The sequence below is a fragment of the Tigriopus californicus genome, chromosome 2 (genome assembly GCF_007210705.1).
Source record: "Tigriopus californicus strain San Diego chromosome 2, Tcal_SD_v2.1, whole genome shotgun sequence".
NCBI lineage: Eukaryota > Metazoa > Arthropoda > Copepoda > Harpacticoida > Harpacticidae > Tigriopus > Tigriopus californicus.
Window position 1 is genome coordinate 10,839,045 of NC_081441.1, and position 24,148 is coordinate 10,863,192.

Sequence of the window (24,148 nt, forward strand, 5' to 3'; positions counted from 1 at the left end):
CCGTCCCGAGTCTTCTTTTTGATTGCAGCGTTTAACGGAGTCAGAAAACATGTCTATTCCTTTTTTGAGCAAAGTTCAGTGAAAGGCTGAGAAACATTTGTCCAATGAATGATCACTGGAATGATGAGACCTTTTACGCCGATTGAAGACTTCTCTTATTTATCGTAATTTAGACACGTTGTTTCATCAAAATACGTTAATATGTGGAGGTTTTTGCGTCTCGTTGACGTATTTTGACTTAATTGGCAAAAACTTGGCCATTGCCCTGTTTGAATGGTTGTGGGAAGTAATGGAGTGGTTGATGGCCCTATTAGTGTCAGCCAACCTCATGGGTAAATAAATCGAAATTAAACCTGATTAGCTATGCCAAGTTGAACTTGACGTGAACGGGTTGCATTTTTATTTCCATGTGATTTTGGAGTGAACCCTGCAGAGCTTCTGTCAATTATCAAACACAGGTCGTATTTTGTTATTCTAATGCCAAGAAGCGGCAACTGATTTCATTAAGATAACCTATAATGCCATGGTATCCATGTTAATTTGAATACCCCCCTAACATTGGGTCACTCATCCTTGTGCATTTTTGGAGTTAAGCATCCGGCCTTGTGCAAATATGGGCTCGCTACCAAAAGAGGTATTTATCTAGAGAAGCCGTTCTCGGAGCAGGATGGAGGAGAAAATAATAAAAAAGGATTGCCTTGATAGAGAACTTTTCATCTTTGTTTTTCTCATGATGAATATTTCATTTTCCACATGACTTTGCATCTCGCGAGGAAATCTCGATGATGGTCATCAACATTATCTCGAGCCCATATTGAAATGGGTGGAAGGTGGGAGGTCGTTCCCTTTCATCCCTCGCCTGTTTTAATGAAAGTGACCCAAGTTATTAACTTTTACACTCGTCGCACTTGACAACGCTCATTTATTCAAGGTGAAATCTTCATCTGGGTATCTCAAAATCCTGAATGAAACGTCTGTATTTTATTCTTTACGTAGAAGGAAGGCACTCACTCGTGAAGCCTTGATAGCAAAATATGGTCAAATTGTCATTTAGGAGCCAATAAAGGTAAACTTTATTGCTTGATATACTTGCATTCACTTTGCCATTCTGCCCTCGTGTCTGTTTTTTTTGGCTCCATTGTAGGAAGAGATTGTGGTGGCGAAATCGTATTTGGGCGTATTTCTATGCAAGGATATACATTGATGTTATGAAATGATTTATTACCAACAGTTGTAATACGGAAACCATTTGCTAATAGCCAAAGGCAGACCCTCAATGCAGGGTTAATTAAAAATGCAATCAAGCAAAGCTGTAATTTATGTGAGTACATAAGATAGTGGCGAAAATAAGTCTCTGTTCGGCAACCCAGGCAAGGTCAAGATCAACAATGAAAAGGACAACTTGTAAGGAGAGTGGGAGAAAAAGAGTCGATCGGAGTTCATTAATAGACTTCTTGTCTTGTCTTGTACCTTAAGAGACAGGGTATTTTCTGTCTTCATTTGTCATTTCAGCATCAAAATGCAAGGACATCTTGAGACATGTTTCTCGTGGCAACTGAAACTTTCCGTTTTGCAAAGCCGGACCACGGAAAAATTGAAACATAACAGTGGATTTATTCATTAATTGACCATCATCCCATACGCACAATGATAAGGAAAAAGAGAAATTGATGCGTCCAAAAACTGTTATCTGGACCACACATTGGATGATTATGTTTGAAAGAGCGTCGTTTGAGTTGTTAGCATGCAAGCCTGTATACTAGATATATCTATTTATTAATAGAACTGGAACTCTTACCCTCTAGAGGTGAAAGGAAATGCTGGAGATTCTGGTAGACCTTGTCTTTGGAGCCCATGGAGGCCATGAAGGCTGAACAACACTGATTGGAGACACTCCACCAAGCGAGCCAGATGAGACTCCACAGAGGCCAAGAGGATTTCATGCGGAAATGTCGAGGATGTCCTTTGGCACTACTCGACCCGGCGATGGTAAATAATTTCTGGCACTTCATTTGCATGCTTATGGTGCACTTCAACGTTGCTCTTGTCCAAGAAGTCTTGTTATGCTACTGCAAGTCAAATATGGACATACTAACTTACTTGCTGTGAGCAAACTTCCGCAAATACTCAGGAACTCGTCAAGCACTAGGGCAAATCAAATCACCAAACAGACAGTCCCATCCAACTCAAACTCAATCATCTCCCTCCAAAGTCTAGACACGGGATTAGACAAGGGATCGATGCTTGCTGGCAGCACCCTGGGCATGAATATCCAGATCAGGAGTGGTTGACTAGTGACTGAGTGAGTAAGTGACCTGACGATGAAGATGACAATGATGCTCTTGACGCGAAGAAATCTCTTGGCCAGTCTGATGCCTGCCACCGACTAAGCTCAAGTCTCTCAACGGTGCCCCGTTGCTCACAAGCCTGGAATCTCGCAAATAGTAAGAGATCGTCCATCGGTCGGTCCGTCGGTCCGTCGGTCTTTCTCTCAGAGTGATGAGCGTTTGTTCGTTCGTTCGTTCGTTCGTTCCTTTTCCAGCCTCTTTCGTAGAGCTCGTATGTATTTTCAGAGGACCGACAAGAATACGCAGAGGGCGCATGGAACTGTTACACAGGAATGGGAGGGAGTATTGGGGGTTCCGTGACGTTCGTTTTTCCCCATTTGATCACGAGAACAAGAGATTGGTTTCGGATTTCGTTGAGATGGAAGAGAAGAAATATGTTGTGCATTGGGTTGACATGGTTGAATATGGTTGACACTTGAAACCTTGGATTTTTGTTGATTGGATGACTTCAAACTGGAGCTCTTAATGTCAGAGGTGGGTACTTGTTGGTCGCAGGTAAAGCTTTAATAAACCTGGGCACTTTATTTTGGCGAATAGTGCTTTTCTGCATTAATTCTTATCTGTTGTGCGTTCATTCCTACATGGTTTTTTTATATTACAGCGTATCGTTGTTCATCTTTATCTTTCAAGTTCATTGCTTTCATTTTTCATTAAAGACTAACATATTTCGCTAGAATTTCAGATCATTGAACGCTAGTATGTTTTCTCTGTGCTAGCTTAGATGATATCGGTATTCTTGTTTCATCTTTTTAAATGTGTTGATAACGAAGCTAATTTTCAAACTAAATGGAAAAAAGTTATTGGAGCCGTCATTTTTTGGTCAAAATTATCAAGTTATGAATGTATTGGCCAACTTTGAACCACTTTGACTGGACTTGTTTTGTCAACGTCAGCGTTTTGGCCAATGATGCCCATCTATGCTTGAAATGGGACTTTCCTGTTGTTGCTTATCTTGCTTCAACCAACGTCAGGTCTGAGTTACATCTCAACTTTTTTTGCACTTTATGCTTAACTGTTCTGAGTTGGCTCGAGATCAAGTTGAAGATACAAGAGACAAGATGCCAATTTCTGTTCTCTCCCTAAGAACATGAAAGTGCCTAGATTTTATTTTATTGATTATGGGACAAACTTTCACACTACTTCAAGAACGAGACGAAGATAAAGAATGGACTATGGGAAAATTGCGATTGGGATGCCCAAAATCTGGCCGTTTCATGTAACATACAATCAAAAAATAATTGATCGAAAGCCAAAGATACAAGGTTACAAGGTGTTAGTATGATAACACAGATGTATTCTTTTATTATAGGAGATCTCGAATAATTCCTCCAATTCTAAACCGTGTTGTTGATCACTTCAATGAGCTTTTGACATGAAAACGTCATGAAACCTTCAAAGCCAATTTGTCCTTGGGCATTAGGCACTTCTAATGACTTTTAATACGCAGTGCCAACAAAATTGGTCACCCTTTAAACAAGAAATTCAAAAGAGAATACTCTTTAAGATATGAGGTAATTTTAGGGACAAACCCTTGAACAATGTGAAATGATTAAAAACACTCAAAGCATATTAAGCAATGCCTTCATTTTTTTTAACTCGGTCTAAACATAAACCTGCAAAAATTGCATGACTACAGTTTACCATCTACTACTTTATGACTCTTTTTGGTCCAAAAATAAGGAGTACTTCTTTATCCTGCTTCAAAGAGGTTTTGGGAGCAATTCTAGTCAATCAAGACGATTCGTTTTCAGTTCTTTGGCTCATAGGAAAGACAATTGTGTCCTGTAAGTGCATCTTCGTAGACTAATAGCAATGGACCTCTGTCACAGGGCTAATGACTCCCATGGGTGCACTTTCGACGTCTCCATCTCAAATCTAAAAGAACATGCCACGCTAAGCATTTATCTTAGATTTCTCATACTAAATCGCTTTCTACGAGACAGACAAAAGTAAAAGAGTTCTTGAAATGTTTAGGATCACAAGATGAGTCTTGAAAACACGGTGGTTGTGACTAATGCCTTGTTTTTATTTGAGCTCAAATCCGAGTCCACTGTTGGTTCAAGGGACGACGGTTTTGGAGAGATTAATGCTCGTCAAAACCTTCGTAATAATAGGGCACGTTGAGATTTAGGGGTGTGACCTTAAACTGCTTGTCGTTCAGGGCGTACCAACGAAATCCCAGGATTTGTGACACCTCGCGCTCCATGTCCTCGTATGACCTAAATAAATCAGACACCAGAGAGTTAATCCTCCTTGGAAAGTTACAAGATTCCAGTTGGCGAGGAGCGTGAATGGTTGGGAAAAAACTGACCTGCTGTTCTTCTTAAGCCATCTGTAGAATTCCCAGCTCCACTCTGGATTTTTCGGCCATTCGCATTTGAGAACGATTGCGTTTTTTCTCACATGAAAGAACCTTAGATTTTTGCCAGTGTAAGCGATGAGTAGGACTGTGGCCGATGAAATCCTTTCTCGTATCATCTAAATACAAAGGTTCAAAAGAACCATGTTATAAATGGGAAAATGCTCGAGATCATTAGCGTTTCGTGAATTAAAGCCATGTGATAATTGGAAGTAGGAAAAAGATTTCGTTTTATATCGTTCGAAATTCTGCTTTTAGGTATATGATTGGCCCCTGGTTCACAAGCATCAGACAGTTCTGATTTTGAGCCATAAGTTGCGATTAACTTACCATGTATACACATCCACCTAGATTTGTAGGTGTTATTTATTTTCAATGAGACAATATTTCTTTCTACAGAATTGTCATTTAACTCCCCCCCATAAACTTTTGCTTTTCATTTAACCTTAAGTGCGCATTTTAACCACCCTACGATATTGCTGTGACTCCAGTTACCCATAAAATGAGTCAATTCGCATCAAAAAAGTAAAAAAAAGGTGGAAATGAATATTTCTTGTTTTTCTGTTATCTTTTTTACGCTTGCCGAAGCCATTTACAATGTTCTGTCAATTGGAGGACTTTGGTTTGGAAAGTTTACAAGTCTATAGCATTGATTGTTCAATGGATTACCATCACATGGCCCCTCAGAGTATTCGTACGCAGTCCATAATTTGAATACATAGATGTGTATTTATGCTTCATTTGCCTCGATTTTTTAAGGCTATAAATGATTCACCAAATCATAAGTTATATTGGTCACCATCCAGTAACCTTAGAAAACTTACCAAGGTGTGGATATAGGGGCATTGTCTGACAAGAAGAAGGTAAGAGGTGTCGGGTCTGTCATAAAAGGATTTGGCCATGGTAAAACGAGGCAGCCTTTTGTGAGCGTAGCATTCCAAATCCGTTCCATACATGTCCACCACTAGATTAATGGAGAAATTCGACACCTGCAAGAAATAACATCAAATATGGTTTATGAGGTTGAGTGGTTTTGTAAGCCCTGGTTCCGCCAAACCTTCGTGTAAGGCGTGTCGTACACCACGGATCGAACTGGAGCGCGCGCTTGGAAAGTTAGTTCTTTGGAGTGTTTTCCCTCCGTGATCAAGTGAACTCTTAATCTTGGATTGGATTTGCGGCATTCCTTCCAGATTCGGTAGTCAACTGGAGTGGGGACACACTCTGTGTAATTGTTGGTGATAATCTGAATATTTCTCATCTTAGGCATATCCCCTATAAGAAATAGGCCACCGATTAGGAACTTGTTTAAGAGTCAAGCCTCTTAAGATCATCGTATCCATCCGTACCTAAACACTCAACTAAATCGTCGCCGAGGTTATGGGGTGAGATGATCAGGCACCGGAGGTTGACGAAACTGGCCACGGCCAATAGTGACAAGGGCCTTCGAGACGTGTTGATTACTGACAAATGGGTGATCTTTTGCGCGCACACGGAACTGACCTCATCCAAGACGTGACAAGCTACGTTAAAAAACAGTGGCAAATCATGGGATGATTAAGGTTGTATGTCTTCACCTCACCATCGACTCCGTCAAGTTGCAGGTCTATAAGTTCCAGTTTCTTAAGGCCGGGAAAGTGGCGCAAAAGGCTTTTCATGTCTTGTAGGATCATTCCACCAGTGCCGTAAATATCTGTTTCATTGCTTTTGCGGGCAAAGTCACATGGAAAAGTGTAGCTAAACAACTCGACATCGGGTAAGGAGCCCTTGTATTCGCAGAATTTAGTCATGATCCTCTGAAACACGCACGTGTTGTGGAGATTCCTCTTTGGAATGAAGGAAATTTGCCGGAGCTTGTGGGCAATTTTGTTCAGTGCATTACTGGCTTGGACAGTGTCCAAAACTTCCTGAAATTGATCATATGAAATTCAGATGTCCGATAGGTCTTACCAAAACATGACATGTGTTAGTTGGAAACAGTTTTAGGGAATATGTTTTTCGTATGCATCTCCGAACCTCGTCCCACAGGGCCTTGGTGATGGTTGCCTGGTTCACACACTTGAAATGAAAATCACACTTATACCTCTTCACTCCTAGCCACGTGATTGTACTTGTAATGCATTAACCCTGCATCACGGAGACTTTCTTCATGCACTTCCAAATGATCCCAAGTAGATCTGAAGGAAAGAGCCCGTGCCCAGAGTCTGCAGGATAAACCGGCGTCCAAACGCGACTGGAGTGTTAGAAATTCGAACATGGATGGCGGAAAACATGAGATTATGGATTGACGGCATGGTGGAACACAGTGACAATGATCAATTCGGTTATAAGGATCACTCTGGGAAGTTTTGGGATCAGAGGGTGAATGTACCTCATACACCTTGCCCGCGAAATTGTATCTAGTTCGACTCATGGTAATATCATCAAAAACTAATCCCGCCCACACCGATCGAAACTTCATACATCTACTCCAATGTCTACATGCCATAGCGGCAGACACCTTTGACTAAAAATTACGGAAGAGATCATCAAGAGTACGAGCATGTCCCATGATTATTGCTTTTTAATCCAACCAATCACCTTACCTGGAACGGAAGATATCGAAATATTTTCTCTAAAACCAAGTCTGGAATAAAAGCCCAAGGGGATTGGTTATCCCCAGGTGTCTTGGCGGTGAGCCCATCGGACTTTCGGGCCTCCAGCCGTTCCTGCCATTGCCGTCTTTTTCTGGCCCGCTTCGTTTCTTTCTTGGCACTTTCCTTGGCTTTGAGAACTGCATCAGCCCTTGACACCCAATCACGGCTGCGGGCTTCGGACAAGTTAAGCCGTTGTTTAGGGGCCGCATTAAAGGTTCGCCCCAATGAAGCATCCCCCTTGGTGGGTCTTTCTCGAAGGGTCGATGGAGCCAAGGTAGATTTAACTCGTGAAGTGGACAACAAATTGGCGGCTTGACTCAACCGCAAATCCCTGAGGGAGGTCTTCCGCTCAGACATTATCGCCGTACAGCAATAATAGATGTCTGTTTTGAAGTCGACTTCCTTGTTCGAAAGGGAACGATCGAGTAAGACCCGATCTCGGACAAATGAACAATTGAATGCAAAATTGAACCCATCACGTGAATGTTTACCTAACAGTGTGAATTTCAGAATGGCGTACTGTTCTTCCTAATTGTGAGATCAACTGTACATCCTTGAAGACTGAAGACCGCAGCTACAAGGACCTGGACCGAAGTAGAGTAAACTCTTGGGGAGATTTTGGCAGGGGCTCATATGTCTTGATCCTAACTTAAAGGAAAGCTACGCACTCCTGACTTTGTCGTTGTGCAGAGTCCGACATCTTAAAAGCTCTCGAGCAAAAACTGACCCACGAAACAACCTAGAGCCATTCCCAAACAATCTAATTTACAACGAGGTCGAATCGAAGATATTATAGCTTTATTCAGTGCAAACACTTTGATATAGATTTCTGGTTAAACACACGAGAGGTGCAACTTCTTTTGTACATGACTCACATAAAACATAACATTTTGACCCAGCTCAGGGTAGTCTGGGTCATAAATTAATGACTTATCGTAACAGGTTCAAAAATTGCCGCCTTTGTAACATAATAGCACCCGAACGTGGTTTCAAAACCGTCTATAAATTCTCTATTCAAATAGCAGACACATCAGAAGCGATGACAATCTGACAACCTTGGTTCACGTGGTCGATGACCTCTTGCTTCAGGTTACACACCGACTCTTTTAATTTCTTCACAACGGCTGCCAACTCTGTGTTCTCATTCTTGAGGCCTTGGACCTTCTCGTCCAATTGGGAGATTCTCTCAAGTTTCTTCTTCCGACATTTGGAAGCTGCCACACGATTCCGCAATCTCTTGCGTTCCAATTTGAGTTTCTCTTGGGATTCCATGTCCACCGGAGAATAGCCCACTCCAGACTTGGATGAGCTATCGTCATCATCATCGTCATCATGGTCCTCCTCCTCCTTCACTCTCACCCCTTCTGGAAGATTCGCCTCCGACGAATCCAAACTGCCCGAAGCGCCTGAAGAAGGTCTTGACTGATGCATGGAAGTCGAGATATCAGCTAGGACACTGGGTGTGGGTGCAGAGATAACCACGGCTGGAGGAGGTGCCTGACTGAGCATGGGGGTTGTCACCGGAAGTGGCGGCTGATTGGCGATGGCATGCGCTGCAATGACCAGATTCGACCGGTGAGCTGCCGTGGCCTTTTCGATGGTGCTAATGTCCGTGGTTCGCTCTTGCGAACTCACGCTATTCAAGGCATCTTCGAAGCCTTTGGCGTAGAGCTCCTGTTCTTCGGTAACAAACTTATTGAAGCCATAAGGCGTCTGTGTGGTTGGAGTGAGAGTGGGATTGGACAAGAATCTGGCCACATCGGGCGAGGATAGCTTGAGCATTTGTACATCAGGCGTGGTTAAGATGGGCGGATTGCCAGGGGTCAAACCCGTAACACGAGTCTTCTTGGCGGCGGGCGCTGAATTGAGATCCAGGGTTAGACCCCTTTTGTTAGCTTGTCGAGACATGGTTTGGTAGCAGCTCTTTGTTTCGGGCTCTGGAAATAAAAATATTACTGCATGAAAAAAATTGCAACTAGAATACATCAACAAAAACAGGTGTTCACTGTTCATCAGTGTACACACCCTGTCAGGACAAAGCTTTCATATCTACATATATCGACACAAGTGCATGATTTGAACTCACCTCAAATGGGTACTTTCAGAAATCCTATCTGATTTGGTCACTAAGGTGTGTTCCATTCAACTGTTCCAGGTCCTTGGAACAAGGATTTGATACCTTTTGTAACTTCTTCTAATAGAAGACAACTGCAGCATTGCACACAGCAATGGAAAGGCAAGGAATGAGTCACTCCTTGTGCTAATGCTCTGCGATTGGTTACAAAGATATGAATCACGTCAGAAACCCTAATGTTGATTGGCTGAAGATGACGTGTTGTATTTCCAAGAAACTGGGCAATTGAGTGACGTCACAACGTCTTTTCATATTTGACTACTAGAGGGCGTTTATTGGGCCAAACAAACAGCAAACACTGCCACATTTCTCAGGGTTGCTGGGAAGTATTTGTAGTTCATGGCAGCCCTGGAAGGTCGCTGTGACCTCGTGGAATAAGGGAAATCTTCATGTCTTGGCAATTATTGGTCCGATTACCAGTCCATGTAAGGTTTTAAGTACTTGATACTGACTTTAAAGCCCCATTATGTCCACCCCCGCCAAGAAAGTCAGAAAGAGCCAGGCTCAAGTCAAAAGTTTGCCGAATATCTTGATCACCGGTACTCCGGGCACGGGAAAGAGTACCTTAAGTAAGGTTTTAGGAGAGAAATCGGGATTAAAGTGGATCAGTATTGGCGATTTTGCCAAGGAGAAAGGATTCTTGGGCGACTATGATTCGGAATTGGAGTGTCACGAATTGGAAGAGGACCCGTTGTTGGATGAGCTGGAGGATCTGATCGGAGCGGGAGGAATCATTGTAGATCATCATGTAACAGACTTCTTTCCGGAGAGATATTTTGATATTGTGTTTGTGCTTCGAACCGACAATGGCCATCTCCATGATCGACTCAAAGCCAGAGATTATAACGAGAAGAAACTGCAAAACAATCTGGAGTGCGAAATCTTCCAAACCATCTTGGACGAGGCCAAGAACTCCTATGACGAAAACATAGTTCACGAACTGACGAGCAATCAAAAGAGTGACATTGAATCGAATCTTGAGCGGATTTTGGCTTGGATTGACCAATGGAAGTCCGATAATAGCATGAAATAAACGCACTTTGGCCTTGATCCGGTGGCCGTCCTGATCTCAACTCCTATTTCATTCGTTTGTTTCAGTCATGATGGAATTGCTGTGCGATACCAAGTCATATGCTTGGGGCAAGATTGGGGGCCAAAGTGAAGTTTTTAGCCTCAGACGATCTGTGGATCCAGAGTCTGTGAGTGACGAGAGTCAGCCGTACGCAGAATTGTGGATGGGAACTCATCCCAGTGGGCCATCGAGGATAAAGAGCAATTCTGAACCTCTGAAAGAGTTCCTCGAGAGCCAGCCAGACCTTTTGGGTTCATCAGTGACTCAATTTGGCAAAGATCTACCCTACTTATTCAAGGTCCTCTCCGTCAATAAGGCTTTATCCATTCAGGCCCATCCGAATAAGGAACATGCTGAACGACTTTTCAAAGAAAGGCCTAACATATATAAGGATCCCAACCATAAACCCGAGATGGCCATTGCTTTAACCCCATTCCAAGGTCTGTGCGGATTCAGACCGCTACAAGAGATTCAAAAGAATGTTCAAGAATCTCCTCTAAAAGACATATTAAAGGAGGGTGTCGCCGAAGCCTTGCTAGCCGCCACTCCATCAACATATTCTGAGGCGCTGAAGGAAGCCTTCAAGGACTTAATGACAACACCAAAGGAGACCATAGCGAACGAGTTTGCAAAGTTCAAAACAACTCTGGAATCCACAAACACTTCAGATCTGAATTCAACCCAAAGATTGTTCCTGACCCTTGCTGAGCAGTATCCCGAGGACGTTGGCTGTTTTGTCATCTATTTCGTGAATCTGGTCGAGCTCAATCCTGGAGAGGCTCTGTTTCTGGGCCCCAATTTGATCCACGCGTACTTATCAGGGGACTGCATTGAATGCATGGCTTGCTCCGACAATGTTGTTCGCTCTGGACTAACGCCCAAACTGATTGACACGCCCACCTTAATCGAAATGCTAGATTACTCTTGCAAGCCTGTCGACGATATGAAATTCCAACCGGAGCAAGAAACTGAATGGACGACAGTTTACAATCCACCAGTCCCTGATTTTGCCGTAGTCAAAATCGACATTGATAGTGACAGCATGATTGAGATCCCGAAACGGTCCTCTGCTTCGATTTTCCTGGTTATTTCTGGCTCTGGTCGGTACGAATTTGAAGAAGGGCCTCAGTCCTTTCAGAGAGGGGCTGTACACTTCTTGGGTGCCAATCAAGGCCTCAAGATTGTTAAGCAGTCGCAGGAAAAGATTGTGATCTACCAAGCCTTTTGCTGAAGCAAAAATAGCGCGTTGATGAACTCGATCTGTCTGAAATTAGCTGTCGATTTGCGCGGTAAATCCCGTTGAGATTCGTCAGGGTTCCTCGAAATTATAAGATTACAATAAATACTGATATTGAACGTTAGATTATCTGGTTATTAAATTATCAATTTCACCCTTTGCTTTGTTTTGTTTTAGGTCATTAAAATGGCGTCTAGTGATGCCCTAAAACGAATGGAGGCTCAAGCCAATGCTGCCGACCAACTCATTTCGGTCTTGAAGAAACAGATTCAAGAGATCAAATGCGTCGCCCAGAACGTGGATTTTGACTCTGAGATCAAAACACTGAAGTCTGAAAACTTGTCTTTGAAAACTGAAATTGACACGTGGAAAGGTCGCTTGATAGCCGAGGAAACCAAAAAAGGCGTTCCTCAATATCCTGTTCCAGGTAGATAATTTTGAGAGTCGACCATTACATCTAAATTGATTGATGTTAGTAATTGCATGTTACAGTGGCTCTATTTTGATTAATAACTTTCTTTAGTTTAAAGATTTCTCGTGTTATCTAAAGTTTTGATTGTTGAAGAAGTTGGTTCCATTTTGAGTTATGTGTAGACCTAGAAAAAGAAGCTAAAAACCTATAACCAAGGTTTTTACATTTTTCGGCAAAATTTTGGACAAAATACCTAAAACCTCGTTTTTGGGGGAAAAATCCTTTTTTTGTACTTTTTTGGGCGTTTTTCATGCTTACTTATTAAAAGGGCAGGGTTAAAAAAATTTTAGTTGCTGTTGCAATGGTTTGAACTTGAAAAAACAGAATTTCTGCTTAAAATGCGGTTGTAAGTACGAGCAAGCCTTTTGATGAGATTGAAAAATGGTCACTTCACACCAAATCCATAACTGACTTGATTTACAAAAGTTCTCACGACATATAACTTCCTCTTTATTTTACAAAAACATGCATTTGTTTCATTCCTTTGAATTTTTTTCTACGATGGAGAAAAGATATCATTTTTGAGCACGTTTTTAACAAATTTTGCAATTTTTTCACCTTTTTAACAAATTTTACTCGTTTTCCAATTTTATGACTGATTTTACTACCTTTTTTGCTGGATTTTTCTTCCTTTTTTCCGAGGTCTAGTTTTGAGTACACCCTGATGCAAAATTTGTTCTGGTCGCCATTTGCATGTTGTTTTAGTGGTAATTATAGTGCTTCATCCAATCAGAATTTAAAAACTTATAGGGTAGTCTTGAGCTATTGCTATCCAAGAAACACCTCCTATTCTGACTATGTTCAAATCGTTCGATAAGGTATTATTTTGATTTGATTTCCTTCGATCCCCCATTTCTGCTGGTTCTCAGTGTCTAAATCTCTGCAAAAAATCAACCCGCTCCACGTCCAGTAACATTGGCTGACTTTCAATCGCTTGATATCGTTTTTTAATATTTAAGAGGGAGGGAAAATGGTCTAGGAGCTTCCCAAAAAAAAGACTTTCGATGGTGTATGGTTAAGATTGATGTGATATTATTTTAATTCCATGGCTTCATCTACAACTGAGCGTCTCGAGAGAAAGCTCGAAAAGACGTCGCAAATTTGAAGACAGAAAAACTACAAAGCTTATTTGGGCATATCATTGGTATTCTTTGTAGATCTATTGTGCTTGTAAATATTATCAAAAAACCAATTGGAACGAATTTTTGTGTCAGGTGTATTTGTTAGTGTTTAAGGCGGGGATAATAAAATTTGTTAATTCTGATTGATTCTCACATCTTAATGGCATGTTCTCTGAATACTTAACTTTTGAACCAAGCCCTAAAGCTCAATTTTTGTCCAATAGTGCCATATTGAACAAATTGCATTGCCAAGTTACGATTTACACCACATGTAAACAAAGATTAAAGCCTTTGCCTACAGAATGTGTCGGCCTATTTTTTAATTGTATTGATCACATATTTCCCTGTTGCTTTCCTTATCCTATTGCTTTTCGTCTTTAAAACCATAGCCTTGTTCTGCTTTCAGTCTCCAAAAGTTCTCCCAGTGTGACGGAAACTAGCTCCGCTGAAATCGAAAAAACGAGTGAACCACCAAAGGCTCATCAAGATCAATCACAAACCGAAGGGAAGAAATCCAATAAGAAGGATAATAAAAAGAAGCTCAAAGAAGGCGGAAAAGAAAATCAAGCTCAACCATCCGCGGATGCGCCTATCGATGTGGGCAGGTAAGCTGGATCATTGTATTATATCCAGTTCTGACGAGAGTACGTAGTAACCTTTGGAACGGGTGCCAACCTTGATAATTCATAATTATTGTTGGTTGAGCCCTCATTGGGTAACGCATTCAGAAAATGGCAAAAGACGTTGAGTTGTTTCGATGGTGCGTGAAAAGAAAGTTTGTATCAAGGGCTTGCTGACAAAAAAAAGAAAGCTGTGTTTCCATATGAAGAATTGCAAATATTTCAGGGTTTAATCTCCACGGCTTTTACTAGCCCTTTTTTCCTTCGATTGATATTTGACGTGATTGGGGAAGCAGAGCTTTAGAAGACGATATCAAAAGCAAATATACCCAAACAAAAATTACGAGGGCGAATCAAGTATACATGAGACTAGGCCTATAACTTTAGAATGAGCCAATTTTTTTTAAATGTGAGCTCGGGGGATAAATCTTCCACTCTCTTCCATCAAGTTTCATGTTTACAATCAAATCAAAAAAATACGTCCACAACCTTCTTTATGCCGTTGAAGTCGACATCGTTCGCATACCCCTACGGCTTTTATCATCAAGTTCTTGATTTCCGACCATAGAGGTATCAAAGGACCCTAAGCCCTCAGGGGGTGGGGGCTCTTGATACACCTCGGGAGTGGGACACTTGTCGAGCTGTAGTGTTTGAATCCAAAAATATTTCATGAAGACAACTGAAGACGAACACACGCATCAAGGGCACTGGACGAAGCAGACCCTGGAGCACATCTTCAAAGTTGACCTCCTGGTCAATTGGTATGAACAACAATATTAAAGACATTAGGCAAGCAATTGGTCCATATCATTGTACAGTTCAATATGTCCTCCACGTCGATCTAGGGCTCTCCACGAGGTGTACCCGCCAAGACACAGGGCCTCGATGATTCGAAATCAAGAACTTTATAAAATCTGTAGGGGTGAGCGAACGATGTCGACTTCAACAGCATGAAGAAGGTTGTTGACGTATTTTTTTGATTTGATTGTAAAAATGAAACTCGATGGAAAAGAGTCAAAGATTTATCCCTCGAGCTCATGGTTCGAAAATATTTGTTCATTTTCTGAGCCCTAGTCTCATCTATACTTGATTCGCCCTCGTAGTTGTGAAGAAAACAGACTCCAAAGACCAAACTGAAATCGGTTTTCGATCCCATCTGCCAAACTTAAAGTTGGCTCCAAAACTTTTTCCATACAAGACTGCTTTCTGTACAAAGCCACTATCTGGTGGCGAGACAACTTTGCTGCTCCAAAATGCTAGATAGATGTCCTGTTCATGATTTTGTTACAACAAACTGTAGAATTTACATCGTCAAATAATTCAGGATTAAGCTTCCAAGTAGATTTGATATGGATGTCGAGCGTGTTCTTGTCAGGATTACAATGTAATGGGAACTACATTGTTCGAGGGAGAGTGGCACTATTGACGGTTTCTTAGAGACCGAAGTTCACAGGAATTCACCGCCTGTTGGACCTGAATTGAGATTCATGTTCCTTTTTATATATTGGGATATACTTACAAAAGGGAAAGGTATCGAAAAATAATTTAACATGACTCCATTCCATACAACAAAGGTTATTTTGTTCAAGTTTTCGCAAACCAACATCCTTGAATCTTTTCATTAGAGAGGCCACATAGACAGGTATCTATTATCTTCTTTATCGCCCCATAGCATGCCCATTTTTATCTTGACATAGTCGAACTCAACCAGAACTTAGTACAGTCTATGCTCTATAAAATATATTTTATACAAAAGTCCATGAGGTTTAAATCTCTCCCTCCAGAAGCCTTGCTCCCCTTTTGGTGTATGAGAACCTAAACCAGGGGGTTGCAACACTAATCATGCACTTCCATACCCTTTCTGGACCCTTGGGAGCGTTTCCTGAGACAGATTAGAGTGATAAGCAAATTGGTCCATCTTGACACCATCATCAATGAATGAATGTCTCATTGACCGTGTGGAGGTGTTCCTGAACTTTATCCGTATCCTCTTCTTCATGGCTGATGCTCTCAATGCCTCTTTTCGATCTTGGAGTTCCCTGGAGGCCTTGGCAGTCTCCTTGAAAACTTTGATGGTCCTAAACTCGGTGGCTTCGCTTCCCATCCCTTTCAACATTTGGGCATTTATTTTTGTTCAAGGACTAGGAAGAGGTCTCACCTCTCTTATTCTGAGCTCATTTTGCCACCAAGATGTGGATATAAACACGTATATAACATACATAAGAGCTGTGGTGTGCAATGCTTTCTTAGTATCGAAGTTTAAGTAAGTGGGATAGTTGGACATACATAACAATATTTTAGTCTTCAAGCTTAAGTCTCAATTCTAAAAAAACAAGTGAAGGTGATCTATTTCTCCGAGATCAAGGGGTTCAAGGCTTAATAGAAAAAGGTAATTGTGACAACGTTTCCAAGAACACACATTTCTTTTAGCCTTGGTAGTATTGTTCTGGATAAAAGAGCCAAGGGCGAGCAAACGAGTGACAATGGCTTCTTTTGTTGTACCAATAAAAGAGAGAGACAGTTGTTTATTACACAAGCTGGGATGTTTTTAAAGTCCAAGATGAATAAATTTTTTCCCTCTCCGCCCGGTGTGTTACCAAAATTAAGTTTAACTCACTGAAATGTCCTGATCAATTTCGATGACTTTTTATTTCAATCCATTCTGATTGTACGTGCAATTGATTTATTTCACAGGTTGGACATGCGAGTGGGTTTGATCCGTTCGGCCACGAAGCATCCGGATGCTGATGCCTTGTATGTTGAAGAAGTGGATGTGGGTGAAGACAAGCCTCGAACGGTCATCTCGGGATTGGTGAAATTCATTCCCCTGGAAGAGATGCAGAATCGGAAAGCAATCCTTCTCTGCAATCTCAAGCCTTCGAAGATGAGGGGCATCATGTCCGAAGCTATGGTCATGTGCGCCTCTACTCCAGATAAGGTCAGCTTTTAAACTACTGAGGTTTTGTTTCATTTTACACCTTTTACACCGGGTGGCTGGAAATAACGGCACTTTGACAATCTCCATTGGAAAATCAATCGAAAAGTAATTCATATTATAATTTCCACATCAATATTGAAACCTAGGCCTTTTCTCAATGTTCTCTATACACAAGTTATCATCTATGAAGCAGGAACGAATCTCGTGTAGACGTCACAAACCGTTTGTGCGCGAATCAAGGTGAAGCAGGCATGGCGAGGAATTACAGTGTGCGTTATAAGTTCTGCAGTCGAACTTTTTGGACAATTGCTAACTCAAATTGCAGTTATTCAATTTTCGATCTTTAAGTTGCGCCTGAGACCTCTCTATCTGTTTTAAAGATTGGGGTACTTATCTTTATGAAAACATATCAGTGGACATGAAAGAATATCAAACTGACTGATTGGCTATCACTGTTTGGGAGAAATGCAGCAAGGAGATGATGAATAGTCCTGGGAAATCTCAATCGACATGGTACTGAAGGCAATTACATTGTATGAAGAAATGGGAAGTGATACTGGCCATCCAAGAATTGTCCAAGGACAAAACATACTTCTTATTTCGCAATACAGTTTTTGAGACAATTGAGCAAAGTCCCACCTGGCTAAAGCGCCCTTTAAAGTTTTTGACACAAACACATCTTGGCATTTTTCAAGCTTGCAATATCACAAGGAAAAACTTTGGTCTTATTGCTTTATGAAGTTCTAGCCCACATGAAAAAATACATGCCTAAAAACATTACAAAATTTAAATTTCAAAAGTCTGATTAATAAGAATTGGGAACAGGCTTAGTTAGAAATTATGACTGGATCTATTCAACTGCTTCTTAGTTATATCGGATTTAACGGCCCAATTTTCATCGTTTTTAGCTCCAAAATCCCCAGTTACATCATAACTTGAATTCTTAAAGAATTGATACACATTATCAATATCACAAAAGTAAAAGACTGTTTTATTTTCCTGGCACAATATCAAAATAACCCAAAATGTTGTATGATGGCAGCAGGCAATCTGAAAGATTTGAGCTTTTCTTGAAAGCTTTGTTGAAACTGATTAAAAACTGATTCTTTGAGGCGTCATTGATTTTTGCGAAATTAGCAATAATGATTGAGCTCCGTGTACTTTTTGTGATTCTAAAATAGTTTTTCAAGATTAGTATTTCTGGAGGATTTTGATTAAGGTTATACAACATGAGGTATTTTGAGATTGTGCAAGAAAATTTTTATTTTTATTTTTGTGATATTGAATTTATTTTTCAATTCTTTGCGAATTTAAGTTAAGGTATGACCGGGGCATTTTGCAGCCAAACAATGAAAATTTGACTTTTAAGTTCTATGTAACTAAGAAGCAGTGTAATAGATAGTATCATAATTTCCAAGTAAGTGTTAAAAAAGTGTGCTCAGAATTTTCATTGATTAGCATTTTGAGGATTGTAAGTTTTTTATGTGGGCTAGAATTGAATAAAGCACTAGAGCCAAAGTTGTTCCACATGATTCTCTGAGCAAGAAAATGCCAAAATGTATTTGGGTAATTATCTGAAAACTTGATAGGGTTTTTGCCCAGTGTACCCATGTATGGTGTTGCATGGTGCAATAGAAAGACATCCCTAGGTATTTAAGAGCTGCCATCAAAAACAGAGAAATGACATCAAAGAAAATGTTTATGTTTTGTTTCAATTTTCTTGAGCCTCAATTTTTCATAAATTGCGCTATTGCATAATGCCTTCCCAACCCCAACAATTCTATATTTTTCGGATTGCACAACTTATCACTCACCCTGTATAACGTGCTGTGCTGTCTCCGTCTGACACCTGGAAATTAAAATAGAAGTCATTGAGTTTTAATTGGCTTAAAAAGTTGGCGGAAACTCGTTTTCAATATTTTGGTGAAATCCAGAACACCTTGACAAATAGACTATCGCGCTAAGGAATACCATTGACCTTTTTTGTCCAAGTCAGCCCAAACGTTATCGAGCGTGAGTCGAACTCAAATTTAAAACGAATGGAGGAAACAATTGTTTCGGTGTAAGGCTTTGTTTCTACTGGAAAGCCGAAACAAATGAAGCAATAGTTGAGTTACTATCAAAGTAATAGTTCATGTCATTAGCTCATTTCTCTTACGTATTATTGTGTTTTGTGTGGCGAGGGTGCATAACCTTTCAAACAAAAAGTTCAATTTTTCTTTTGGTTTCGCCTCTCTTTTTACTCCACTTTGAAATCGTTCATAGACAATCATTTGGAGCTGTTCTTCCGTGAATATTCCATTATTGCGCTAATCCAGGCGAGAGAATGGAGGGAGGAATAATAATGAACGTTCATTTTGTGTCTTCCAGGTGGAAATTCTCTCCCCTCCTGAGAGTTCCAAACCCGGGGATCCAATTTTAGTGGACGGATTCACCCGAAACCCGGATGCTCAACTCAATCCCAAGAAGAAAATCTTTGAGGCGTGCGCTCCAGATTTGAAAGTGAGCGGCGATAAGGTAGCCACGTACAAGGGCGTGGCTTGGACGGTTAATGGGGAAAAGTGCCATGCGCAGACTCTGAGCAATGTCCAAATCAAGTAAAAAGGCAAAATAAAGCTGTTTTAAACCATTGATTTGTGGTATCTCATTTTCAATTATATCTTATTGTACAGTCGTTGTTGGTCTTCTAGTTTCTACATCCTTTACACAATAGCTTCAAGGATGTCCTTGGTAAGTTTATTAGGTGGATGAAAGTGTTTGACACTTGATTTGTTTGCTGGCTTTCGTGGCGTTCGTTGGTTTGTCAAGTTGAAAGTATTCTGAGAAACAGTCGGGTTTCCTCTACGTAAATGAAGCTGAAAAGCTCAAAGCATGACAAACGTTTAGAATACAGGGTGTAAAGAAATTAAGGGCCTCCATGGCTGTTTTTCACAACATTTCTCCATGCTCAAAGATTTTTTTGACATTAAACCACAAGCATTCCTTAAGAGAAACTGTTAAGTACCTAGTGACATATTACAAATGGTCTATCGATATCCTGGAGGCGATGGGTAGCCCTCTGATAAAGTGCCGTCAAAACAATGTCTGAAAATTCAAGTGAGCGCAGTCTGAAGGTCAGAACCAAGGTTAAGGGCATCCTGAAGGCCGGTAAAGACAAGGGAACGTTTGGTGAGCCTTTCAGTGATCATCCTCAAACGATTTGAGAGTGGAGATCCTCATGCAAATGCTATAAATCCTTTTAGAACAGACCCGGCTAATGGCCGAAATCTGGATTTTCAGGACTCAATCTTTAGGTGGGCAAACATCAGAAGGTTACCAATCTCCTTTGGAGTAAATTCGAATCAATCGAGGTATGGTGTTAGGTTTTTCAATAATCCCTTTTATTAAAAACTGGAGATTCAATCTGATCAAGTCATTCTTTGAGTTAGGGGGTTGGATTTTCAGAAGCGACAAAGAGCGGCCCTTAATTTCTTTCCACCCTGTATGTCCGAGCCAGTTTACGTATGTTAAGAGTACAATTTTGCAGACCACGAGTCTTGAGCAATATCAAATATTTTGGCTTGGTAGTCATGGTTTAGACTTGATGACGCAAATGCCCGAATATTTAGTTAGTAAGGCAATGAGGTTCAAATTTGAACGAAAAAGTGGGAGTTATCAGAACTCTATTTCGCATTTGATAATATACCGGTATAATGCTTTGCCGGAAAAGACCACTTACAGTACACAGTGGCACCCACAACACTGATAAAGTTTTTTTTTGCAAATGCCAAGACTTCTAGTAACGGTTTTCGTTGTTATTGAAACAAAAGAAACAACTTTTACAAAATATCATCTCGTATTTTAGCTCAAATTAATACATTAATCAACTTGAAACATATAAAGAGATAACATTTTTAAAAACGTAATCAATAGATGTTGGGAGTAACCTTACTTGCCTTTCCAACTACAATTTTATCCAAACCATTAGAGTAAACGATAAGATATCTCGTTTCAAAGATTGCATTTTCATCAAATTTGACTACAAATTGCTCCAGTTATATCTTAAAGCAATTGCCAAGAAACATAATATCCTGTTTCTATGGCTAAAATTTAAATAAACAAAAAGTGACAAACTTGAAAATTAAACTGTCACATGTATCGTTCAAACACTTCAGGAAGATGATAGAATAGTGTAGCTTTTGGCACTTAACTAAAATGAAGGGCAATTTCACATGTTTTGTAACTGTTAAGTGACTTTTTTTGCTACTTTTAGCTTTTAAAGAAATCTTAAAGAAAATGGAAAAATGTAATTTCACGCCGTTTTTTTGAAAAAGACAGTAATATGCCTGGGAAATAATTGGAAACATAATTAGGCCACTTTTCGATCTTTTAAGGTATAAAACGGAACTTTCAAGTTGTAATAACAAAGCATGTGCTGAATAGATGTTTATGAATTTTTACGTCAATACATAACTAAGAGTACGTTTACCGATTGACTACGGTTTTGACAATGCTGCATTTTAATGGACTTTAAGTTATTTTACACAATTATCTGATCTACTTTTAAACATGTGTATTTCATAAAAGTTATTTTTTTGTCACTTTGACGAAGAAAAACATATCTAGATGTCTTGGCATTTGAGCAAACACTTAACCAGAAAATATAACCACCGTGAGTAGTTAATATAGTAATTCACAATCACAATGCTTATTTTAATGATTGGACAACTCCACCCGGTGGAAAACTCGACCCAAGAAAACTCGACCCAAGAAAACTCGACCCAGGACAATTTGAACCAGAACGATTTGACTTTGGACATTTTGACCCAGAACGATTCGACTTTGGACAACTCAAACTTAAGACTGCTCCACTCAAATTAACTTGAGCCAGGACCATTCGACCTAGGACAAGTAGACACAACGAACAATTTTATCCAGCAGATATCATGACAAAAGTCACCTGAAGGTAAAAGCATTGAACTCGTTTCACAGCTGAATACAAAAATAGCCATTTTTCGATGTTCAGGATTTCATCATTGAGGAGTAATCTATCATTTATATCGGAAGCTTTTTTTTGCATTCTTACGGGCTTAGCAGCCATTAAACGCCTCTGGGCATGTTCTCTCTAGAAGTATACCAATGAGACATTTCAAATGAATTATCTAACACCGTAATTCATCAATCACTAAGGGCCAGGGTGGGCATTTCATTTTTGGACACTTTTGTCCACTTGGTGTCCAAAAGTCACGCTAATTCTCAAAATTGCCCACCCTGCTAAGGGCCCTTATTTGCAACGTCAGATAGCCCAAACAGAACGGGAAGAGGCACGGCAGATTGCTAAATCAACTTGTCGTGGCTGACCTTTGGAATTACAAAAAGTCAATCAAAGAATGTTGGAGGGAATTGCTTCATCTATAAACATGAATATTTTTATTTACTCCTTTTGACAAACACAGGGTTATGGAACATTTTTAATTATTATTTTGCAAGTGTAATTAGTATCACGAACACTTGGGGTCAACTTTGACTAAGTTTTGTTAAGATGATACATTTTACCTTAAGACTAAGCTTGGCTTTTCTTCTTTTCATTACTGTATAATTCTCTTGAAAATGTAATGCACAATTCAAATCGAATCCAAAGTTAAACCATTAGGTGCTAAAACGGGCAATTGCTTATGGAAGAAACAATTGCATATGTTGTTAAGAAATTAGTTCTTTCCACACGTTTTCAAACTGAAAAAAAAGAGCTAACGTGGAACAGATGTTAATTGGTTATTCATGAATAAGGCCATATTACATGGCATCTATGGAATATATGAAATCGGCATATTTCTGATGTAATTGAAACTACATTTCCAAGTCATTGAAATTGCTTACAAATTACCGGATGTGATTCATTGATGTAATCACCATCGCCAGTAACATTTTTATGTTTTACTCAATGTCGTCCTTTCGTGTTAGTAGTACTGGGGATTAGATTCTCTGCAACGGTTAGAAAAACCCGTGAAAAAACAAAACAAAAATGTAAATATCAGCAAATCTCTGGAAAACATGCGCAACGTGCACCAAACCTACCAAGCCCTCCATACTTGCTTACTCTCCATTTTAGCAATATGAAATAAAGGTAATTCAAGAAAATAATGTGGTGAGGCACTCTGATTTTGGCCATTTTGTGAAAGGAGAACTAAGACAAACATTACAATTAACTTACACCATGATACCATTGAGTTTCCAGTAATCAAGTGAGTTGTGTTACAAAACAAAAAAAATGACATTTTTGGTGTAGTTCTTTTACTCTACTACCATCTTGGCCCAATATCAATATAGTGTTTGCTTCAACAAGCCGATAAATTGAAATCTATGACAAATGAAATATATGCATGGTGCAGGAGGATGACAGTGATCTTTGTCTACAATTGATCCAGACAATGACATCAGCTGTTTGTTTGCATCGCGGCTTCTCACGGGGAACTACCATTGAAAATTTGAGCAACTGCAATTGTATTTGATTACACTTCAGCTCAACAATTCAGCATTTCAAAAGTAACTGAAACAGGTCTGGATGCATGCACATATTGGGCTTCACCTTTTTTTGTTTTGAAAATTTGGACAAACTCTCGGGCAAAAGATGACTGATTCTTGCCCACATTTGTGCTAGCAATTAGGTGAAAACTCATTTGACCCTCAACAAAGCCAACATGAATATCTATTTTCGAGTCATGGGAATCCTGAAAACGAATAATCTAAGAAGAAAGTTGAAAAGCGACATTTTTCAACATAGGAATGGCTCACTTCGCAGTTTTGTGTTTTTGTTTTTTTGTTTTTTTTTTGTGTTTTTGTATTTGTAATGTGGTTTTGTAGTTGTGCATCCCAATTACATCCAAACACTTTTTGTTTGACGTCAAACTACATGATTTAGCAATACTGATACACAAGTGTATCTAGCAGGATAATAAATGAATGAACTTTGTTCACAATTTAACTTTACAGGCATCTTTTTTTTGAAAAAAACGGAATGAAAGAAAAATTGTAACGGCCATTGTGCCATTCCAATGTCATTCCAAGACGATACTTGGAAATTCAATATGCCAATTAACTTGAACAATAATTAAGTAACTGTGTTTTGACTTGCTTATCTGTTATTTCTTGTGTTCACATTTTGCCTCAAAAGTACCTAGTTATTGAATTATGACCGTTTCAAATGTTAACCATAACAGAAGACTCAGACACAATGT

The 24,148-nt window shown here is 39.9% G+C and overlaps 5 protein-coding genes across 7 annotated transcripts in view; 2 read left to right on the forward strand and 3 right to left on the reverse strand.

Annotated features, from left to right (window-relative positions):
- The window catches only part of LOC131891041 (A disintegrin and metalloproteinase with thrombospondin motifs 9-like), a 35,494-nt gene extending 33,112 nt beyond the window's left edge, over nucleotides 1-2,382 (reverse strand). The window contains exon 1 of the mRNA XM_059240534.1: nucleotides 1,799-2,382. Within this exon, the coding sequence (XP_059096517.1) occupies nucleotides 1,799-2,018 (220 nt within the window). The 5' untranslated portion in view covers nucleotides 2,019-2,382. The remainder of the gene's footprint in view (nucleotides 1-1,798) is intronic.
- A 1,968-nt stretch (nucleotides 2,383-4,350) lies between these two features.
- LOC131891715 (uncharacterized) lies at nucleotides 4,351-7,797 on the reverse strand. Of its 2 annotated transcripts, XM_059241351.1 has the most exons (9): nucleotides 7,290-7,797; nucleotides 7,076-7,210; nucleotides 6,788-6,937; nucleotides 6,287-6,611; nucleotides 6,054-6,227; nucleotides 5,765-5,979; nucleotides 5,532-5,696; nucleotides 4,660-4,826; nucleotides 4,351-4,567 (listed from the first exon to the last, which is right to left on the reverse strand). In XM_059241351.1, exons 1-9 carry the CDS (start codon nucleotides 7,695-7,697, stop codon nucleotides 4,432-4,434), a joined length of 1,875 nt encoding a protein of 624 aa, XP_059097334.1. In that variant the 5' UTR covers nucleotides 7,698-7,797; the 3' UTR covers nucleotides 4,351-4,431. The 2 variants fall into 2 exon arrangements, with proteins under 2 accessions (XP_059097334.1, XP_059097343.1); XM_059241360.1 differs by lacking the exon at nucleotides 6,788-6,937 and having other exon boundaries at nucleotides 7,290-7,792.
- A 324-nt stretch (nucleotides 7,798-8,121) lies between these two features.
- On the reverse strand, nucleotides 8,122-9,584 carry LOC131891744 (transcription factor JunD-like). The gene is made up of 2 exons (XM_059241387.1): nucleotides 9,427-9,584; nucleotides 8,122-9,277 (listed from the first exon to the last, which is right to left on the reverse strand). The coding sequence occupies exon 2, from the start codon at nucleotides 9,246-9,248 to the stop codon at nucleotides 8,355-8,357; it is 894 nt and encodes a 297-aa protein (XP_059097370.1). The 5' UTR covers nucleotides 9,249-9,277; nucleotides 9,427-9,584; the 3' UTR covers nucleotides 8,122-8,354.
- A 135-nt stretch (nucleotides 9,585-9,719) lies between these two features.
- LOC131891731 (aminoacyl tRNA synthase complex-interacting multifunctional protein 1-like) lies at nucleotides 9,720-19,567 on the forward strand. 2 transcript variants are annotated; one of them, XM_059241377.1, is made up of 5 exons: nucleotides 9,720-9,899; nucleotides 11,961-12,210; nucleotides 13,783-13,981; nucleotides 16,691-16,934; nucleotides 19,305-19,567. In XM_059241377.1, exons 1-5 carry the CDS (start codon nucleotides 9,864-9,866, stop codon nucleotides 19,533-19,535), a joined length of 960 nt encoding a protein of 319 aa, XP_059097360.1. In that variant the 5' UTR covers nucleotides 9,720-9,863; the 3' UTR covers nucleotides 19,536-19,567. The 2 variants fall into 2 exon arrangements, with proteins under 2 accessions (XP_059097360.1, XP_059097352.1); XM_059241369.1 differs by lacking the exons at nucleotides 11,961-12,210; nucleotides 13,783-13,981; nucleotides 16,691-16,934; nucleotides 19,305-19,567 and adding an exon at nucleotides 10,573-11,960 and having other exon boundaries at nucleotides 9,764-9,899.
- Nucleotides 9,788-10,572, forward strand: LOC131891752 (adenylate kinase isoenzyme 6-like). The gene has a single exon (XM_059241401.1). It carries the CDS (start codon nucleotides 9,941-9,943, stop codon nucleotides 10,505-10,507), a length of 567 nt encoding a protein of 188 aa, XP_059097384.1. The 5' UTR covers nucleotides 9,788-9,940; the 3' UTR covers nucleotides 10,508-10,572.
- Nucleotides 19,568-24,148: the final 4,581 nt, after the last annotated feature.

What these genes read in the sequence shown, in the direction of transcription:
- LOC131891715 (XM_059241351.1), bottom strand. Translation starts at nt 7,697, where the DNA reads ATGTCTGAGCGGAAGACCTCCCTCAGGGATTTGCGGTTGAGTCAAGCC. An exon ending in TCGCGGGCAAGGTGTATGAG is followed by an intron (nt 6,938 to 7,075) that starts GTACATTCACCC and finishes CTAACACTCCAG; the next exon opens with TCGCGTTTGGACGCCGGTTT. An exon ending in ACGACACGCCTTACACGAAG is followed by an intron (nt 5,697 to 5,764) that starts GTTTGGCGGAAC and finishes TATTTCTTGCAG; the next exon opens with GTGTCGAATTTCTCCATTAA.
- LOC131891744 (XM_059241387.1), bottom strand. Translation starts at nt 9,248, where the DNA reads ATGTCTCGACAAGCTAACAAAAGGGGTCTAACCCTGGATCTCAATTCA.
- LOC131891752 (XM_059241401.1), top strand. Translation starts at nt 9,941, where the DNA reads ATGTCCACCCCCGCCAAGAAAGTCAGAAAGAGCCAGGCTCAAGTCAAA.
- LOC131891731 (XM_059241369.1), top strand. Translation starts at nt 10,575, where the DNA reads ATGATGGAATTGCTGTGCGATACCAAGTCATATGCTTGGGGCAAGATT.